Source organism: Mytilus trossulus, chromosome 1 (genome assembly GCF_036588685.1).
Source record: "Mytilus trossulus isolate FHL-02 chromosome 1, PNRI_Mtr1.1.1.hap1, whole genome shotgun sequence".
NCBI classification, from domain to species: Eukaryota; Metazoa; Mollusca; class Bivalvia; order Mytilida; family Mytilidae; genus Mytilus; species Mytilus trossulus.
This window is the reverse complement of record NC_086373.1, coordinates 65,234,301-65,241,146: the sequence shown is the minus strand read 5'-3', so window position 1 is coordinate 65,241,146 and position 6,846 is coordinate 65,234,301. Positions and strand designations below refer to the sequence as shown.

The 6,846-nt window shown below is 30.9% G+C and overlaps 1 protein-coding gene across 1 annotated transcript; it reads right to left on the bottom strand.

Moving 5' to 3' along the window:
- Positions 1-990: 990 nt before the first annotated feature.
- LOC134688359 (uncharacterized) lies at positions 991-4,972 on the bottom strand. Its single transcript, XM_063549063.1, has 3 exons — positions 4,778-4,972; positions 2,618-2,791; positions 991-1,217 (listed from the first exon to the last, which is right to left on the bottom strand). Exons 1-3 carry the CDS (start codon positions 4,917-4,919, stop codon positions 991-993), a joined length of 543 nt encoding a protein of 180 aa, XP_063405133.1. The 5' UTR covers positions 4,920-4,972.
- Positions 4,973-6,846: the final 1,874 nt, after the last annotated feature.

Below are 6,846 nucleotides of genomic sequence, written 5' to 3'. Positions count from 1 at the left end.
CACTGAATTACAGGCTCCTGACTTGGGACAGGCACATACATAAATAATGTGGCGGGGTTAAACATGTTAGCGGGGTTCCAACCCTCCCCTAACCTGGGACAGTGGTATAACAGTACAAAATAACAACGAACTATAAAAAAATCAGTTGAAAAAGGCTTAACTCATCAGATGGACAAAATATATCAACTTAATATGATTAAATAAAACAATGTCATGTATATAAATACCATTTTGACAAGTAAGTTGTTACCTATACAGACTAAGCGCCAAACTTATTGCTGTGTTTGTGTTTAACAGTGCATTAACTGCGAACTGAAAGAATGAAGTATAATCAATCAACAACACTCACGAAATCATGATCAACAATACATTAAATTTAAGTTCATGCGGATTTTCAAAAACAGATGAAGTACTGGACCTTCCATTCCTCTTATTATGCTTGATTTGATAAGTGTCCTTTCAAACTCTGTTATATTGCATTGTCTGCAATTTGCTCTGGGAAACCTAATTTTCAAATATTAAAACATATTTTTCGTAATAAACCACCTTGCTTTAGGATAACTGTTCTTAACTCTTAAGTTTACAACCAAGGTGCAAATGGAACCAGACCATGCATTAGTGTGTAATCACAGTTTGTCTTTTCTCAATCAATTTATGACGTTTGAACAGTGGTATACTACTGTTGACTTTATTGATACTAAACACGAACTAAAGATCTACTAGAGTACATATAATCTTAGTTCCTCTACTTCTGCAATAGTATACAACATCTGATTTCTTTTCTATTTACAAAAATTGCTTATTGGACCTAGTGAAATTTTGATGAGATAATGTTTGATGTACTGGCATTGTCTTTGTGAAATTTAACACCTTAACTAGATACTTTTGTCATGAATAACTTTCAATTAAGATGATAATTTGTACACGAATAACGTTTCTATTCAGGAAAAAATGAAATGATTATCTATATGTTTCATTGTTTATAGAAAGTCAAACGGAAATGTTAAGCTCACACACAAATTCTTTTACGTAATCACAGTTTGTATCATACATCAAATTAGCAGTCCCTGGGGAGAACCTGAGTCTGCCACAGATTCCAGGAAAACTCGGGTTAATACGGATATCGGTAGGTCCCAGACCATAGATATCCTGAAATAACTCTCCTGACGTCCATATTCCGTTGATCAGTCCGATCCAATAAAACTGCGACGTGGAACCTGAATTAAGATAAATCAATATAATAGTTGATATGCTTAAATTTTAAATGGATGATATTATCTATAACGTTGAATTCATAAAATCAACGTAGACGGAAAAATTAGGTAAAATAGTACAAAAGAACAAACAAAAAAAAATTTATTTCGCTAATTGTACTTAAATGATTCTAAATTTGTCTTGAAATGATAAACATGTGCAATAAACGTATACTATACGAATATGGTCGACCTTCTTGTATCTCAAATCCGATACTAATAAAAACTAAGTCATCAAAACAGTGTTAGTATCTAATTGTATTTATAAATAAAGACAACAACTTGGTACAAGTATGTAAATGAATATGAGAATGTAAAACAACATAAAGTTTTGACATTGTTCTCGACTCGTATATGTAGCAATTTTACCTGACCATATTGGGAAATAGGTATTTAGTCGGATCTTAACACGTACTTGTGATTTTTAGGTTAAACCGGTTTTGTTATGAATATACGAAGAAATGTCGAAATGTTCAGGACTTAATTAAATCCGTATTTCGGTAGGATGGTACAAGCATACGATTTTTATTGCGTCTTACACTTTGAGAAGCGAATAATCTTTAACTACTTTATTCAAATATTGTGTAAAAACATTAATGTTGAGCTTTGAAAGTCAAGTGACTCGATCATTTTCCTGAGATAGTTTTAAAAAAATTGCAAAGAAATATTTTTACAGTGGGTTAGCTTTCATTAGTCTTCACTATCTATAGATTAACAACTTTTGGTTGTATTTATAATTTAGAATGATCATTGAAGGTGGAGCACGATTGCGCAGTTAATTAATTCTATTGATGTGCCATTTGTATGCAAGAGTGACATTCCGTTGTATTATGTGCCAATTCGAAAAAGTTATGCGAGTATTCTCTCCCCTTAACAGGTTAATTATTTTATAATTAAGTTTACGTTTCTGATATAATTTTGAATAATTACAAAATGTATACATTCAATATATTTCAGTTTTTGTTATTGGTGTATCAAAAACATTGATGTACGAATATAATTTCATAAACTTGAAACGTTTAAAATGATTACATACCAATATAAAGAACCGTTCATCATTTTTGAAAAAGACTATGAACGAAATTTGAATTTGATCTTCTATTGGTGATAGATTGATTGGCAAATGAACCAGCGTTATCTAATAGTAATCACAGAAAGGGACCGGCGAGCAATTTTAATTGTAGCTTAATCAACCTTAAAACAATTTTCCACTAGAAACGAATGATACTTTATTCAAATATAAGGACTTAGTTAGCTAAATCTATACATTTTATTAAATATTATGATTTTTTATTGCAATAGATTAATATGCTAGTATATGTATTAACTTTAGGTGTGTGATATTTGGTAAAATAATGACTTACAATTATTTAAACTTGTGTTGTGAAAATTCAATTTTCCTACAGTATCTACCGTTATAAGATCTCCGCCTTCACCAATACATTGTTGTCTTGCATCATACCAAGTTAGCTGTGTGGAATTAAACTTTAAGCAGGTTCTAGAATAAATATCATAATCATATCCAAGTAGGTCACATTCTGAAAAGTAAAATAAATACTTTTGATTAAATCAGGGTAACGTTTCTTCTTGTGGCGAGTATAGTTTCCTGAATTTGTTTCGATATTGGTTACCACATTAAACTAATCATAGATGAAATTATTGTTCAAGTTACAAACAGCTGATAATTCGTCAACTATTTTATTTATCGATACTAATATTGGTTTTAATTTTGAAGAATTAAAACAAAAATAATCTTTAAAACTATATATGTGCAGTTATGAGAACTTGTGATCCTATATCATGTCGATGCAATTTAAGGAGAAGCGAAAGTTACCAGAGGAACATTCAAACTCGCAAGTCGAAAAAGCCCTGAAAACGCCATGACTAAAAAAGAAAAAGACACACCGACAAATAATAATACACAAATCACAACATAAAATAATAAAAACGGAGCAAAGCGAACTCCACCGTAAACCGAGAGTGATCTCAAATGCTCGGGCAGGGTAAGCTAAACCCTACTTCACATGTGACACCTGTTGTGTTGCTCATGTAAATACATTTCAGGTTATAAGTCTTTTCGGTAGGTCACATTCGGCAAAAAGGAGACGGGATTCATGTTACGAAATTAGGATCATGTCCGCTATCTTCTGTGAAACAGATATTCCACAACGCCAACCAACACGTGATGGCGTCCATAAATCTTATTACGGAATGATTTCAACTTTCCCACTCAGACCTCTTGGTTAAATGACATCCTTATAAGCAGCAATCCACCATCAATGAAATCATGACAGGAAATACTAGCCCTGGAAATAGTTTCAACTAGGAAGTATATAATTCGTATGTAGGCGCTGCTGATGTTGCTACATAGAAATGTAAAGTTTACAATTTGAAATCTTTTTCGGCGTAAAGTTTTGTTTTCAAGTGACATCATTGTCGATTTCTATTGAATATGTAACTCAAAATTTGAGGCAGACATAATTTATCATTAATATGGTCAAATTTATAGATTAACAAACCTTATGAATATTTGAAAAATAAGGCCTTTCTACCTCAGGAATAGTTTGCCTCGATGTATTTGACAAAACTTTGAAGAATTTGGTCCTCAATGCTCTTCAACTTCATTCTTTATTTGGCATTTTTGACTTTTTTGGATTCAAGCGTCACTGATTAGTCTTTTGTAGACGAAACGCGCGTCTATCGTTAATAAAGAATTTCATCCCTGTATCTATGACTAGTTTATCATTAGTGTGTGTCCATTTGATGAGTTTAGCCTATTTCTTATGATTTTTTAAGCACGTTCTTGTGTTAAACTGTTAAACCACTGTCCAAGTTAGATGGAAATTGGGATCCTGCTATCATCCTACACCACCTTATGTATGTATGTGCGTGTCCTAAGCCAGGAGCCTGTAATTCAGTGGTTGTTGTTGCTGTGTGACATCTTTGTTATTTCCTTCAATCTTTTTGTACGCTCATTAGGCCGTTAATTTCTCGTTTGAATTGATTTACATTGTAATTTTGAGTTGTCTTTTTTGGCAATTTCTCTATTTTATACACACTTTTATTTATTTGTTTATAGTGAGATCACAAATTTATGAAGATGAAATAAAAAAAAAGAACACGTAATATTTTTGTTAAATATTTAGTTTCTATTTTTTTTTAATTATAAATGTTTAGATAGCATTTACTTTGATTTACTTTATGGACAGACATAGGTAACATCAATCATCATATTCCATAGCGTATATACATTTAGGGTTACATAATAGACACAGGAAAAGAAAAAGTGAAACAGCTCATCAGAGAGAATTTACGGCCTGCTTAAACCTTTTAGTATTAATGTGAAACAAATTTTTAAATAAGAAACACCGTTCTATTTGACAGCTTTACATTTTTCTGCGAAATATTCTTAATATTCAAGATTAATAGTATGGTTTTATTTCAGGAACATAATATTATGTTTTTGAAAAAAACATGTATGTAAAGCGAAACATGAACAGATAACATATATATTATAAGCAAACCTTTATGTTTGGTGAAAAACAAACTCCAGTTGTCGGTAGTCTGAATATTTGTCGACGATATGGCAGGTTCGTCCGTGTGTAACATGCACTGCATGTCTTTATATAAAAATCTGCTACAAATACCGTCATCAACAGCACACATTGTGGCACACTGTAAAAGACTCGGAGTTAACTCATTTCTGTATATATTGTTTCCATAAGGACAAAGAAGTTGTGATTTTCGGTATTCCTGTAAAGTAAGAACGTACGGAATAATCAAACAGACTAGAAGCAACATCTTACATGGAAGGTTCTGTGTTATTAAAACTTTAATATATCATATCTCGTATTGCTTGTATGCACACTGTTTCATATCATATCGATTTCCTAAATCAAATACAAATGCAGAATAAGTTTAGTTGAAATTGTATTCTGTATTAATACATAATCCCTGATTAAAGTATTTCAGATGTGTTTCATTTTCTTTTGCATGCATTAAAGGTCTTCAAAGATGCCCTAAATGATAAGACATTAAATGTATTTTCCTAACAGATTTTCTTGTTAAATCAGGTAATGTATACTTAGGACTTTTTTCTACCGTATTCCCATTAGATGAAACGGTGACTTACTTTGAAATGTATTATTTAGATTGCTTTTATGTCAATATTTAATCATAATGGATATTCACAACATATGGTTATTACCATTTGGCAACAATCACAATTGTAGCATATCAATAAGGCATATAACTTAAGTGCAGATCTATAATACTAGAATAACGAGGTCCAATATGTTAGACGTCATATGGAAAAAACGACAAAGCAAAAAAATCATTTTTTTTATACCAAATAAACTTGTCGGTTAAAGTGTGGCTCCAGCTGTTTCATTCTATGATTGTTCCTATTTTAACTTATGGATCAGAAGTATGGATACCAGAATTCAAACCAAAAATTTTGAAGCATTAGACAAAAGTAAATTAGAAAAAACACAAAACTGCAGATTTAAAAACATACTTGGGATTCATTTAAAGTCTTCTAATCTAGCAATGCGATGTAATTGGACACATTTCCTATAAGCACTTAATGTTATCAACTTATGTATAAAAACTATGCTTGTCTCTGTGATATTGGTGAACGGTCTGGTGGTCCACAAGAAATTATCAAAGCAGCTTTTGAAGTGGACAAAACTCTCACAAATAGAGAAAATTCATGGTCTAATAAATTATCTGAATTATTAAAATATATTGAAGTACACTTGAACAAGCATTGTAATAGTAATTTCAAACAAAAACTAGAAGATTTCTACAAAAAGAAAATTATATTTGAACTATCTAAGATAAAAGATGAAATAGTGGTAAAACTTATACTAAATCTAAACAACAAGAATATTTTACCTTGGTTCGTGTTGTTTATTCTTTAGTTTTCTATGTTGTGTCATGTGTACTATTGTTTTTCTGTTTGTCTTTTTCATTTTTAGCCATGGCGTTGTCAGTTTGTTTTATATTTATGAGTTTGACTGTCCCTTTGGTATCTCTCGTCCCTCTTTTAATGTTCCTAAATATCTCACTGAATTAAGAATAAGTGTACACTCATTAGCAGTAGAAACTGGTAGGTATGCAAGGCAAATAATACACTCTAATGAGAGATTTTATAAATTTTGCACAGGAAAAATTGAAATTAAGATACACTTTTTGATTGAATGTCCTCAATGTATAACTAAATTAGATTAAAATATAAAATCAATGATATGTCTTAAATTAATTTTGATAAAATGTTTATTAAAATGTGAAGTCCTACGTCTGAAAAAGAACTAAAATCTGTTTGTATGTGCATGGTAGAAGCTCTTGATTTGATAGAGAACCATACTGTTCTATCAGATAATAATCCTTTATAATAGTCTGTGCATATACACACATATATATTTTATAAGCGATTGTGTGTTTTAAGTACATATATGAACATTTTGAATAATCGTGCTGTATGGTATGGTATCAATATGAGTTTAGAATGTAATGGTATTCATAGAATATACTTAGAATGTTATGGAATCCATATAATTTAATGATGACATGTTGATACATGCATCTATAT

Bases quoted from the DNA above. Each gene is read 5' to 3' on its own strand.
- LOC134688359 (XM_063549063.1), bottom strand. From the start codon at position 4,919: ATGTGTGCTGTTGATGACGGTATTTGTAGCAGATTTTTATATAAAGAC. The intron at 2,792-4,777 runs GTTTGCTTATAA...TTTACTTTTCAG, and splicing joins GTTTTTCACCAAACATAAAG to AATGTGACCTACTTGGATAT. The intron at 1,218-2,617 runs GTAAGTCATTAT...ATCTTAATTCAG, and splicing joins CAACACAAGTTTAAATAATT to GTTCCACGTCGCAGTTTTAT.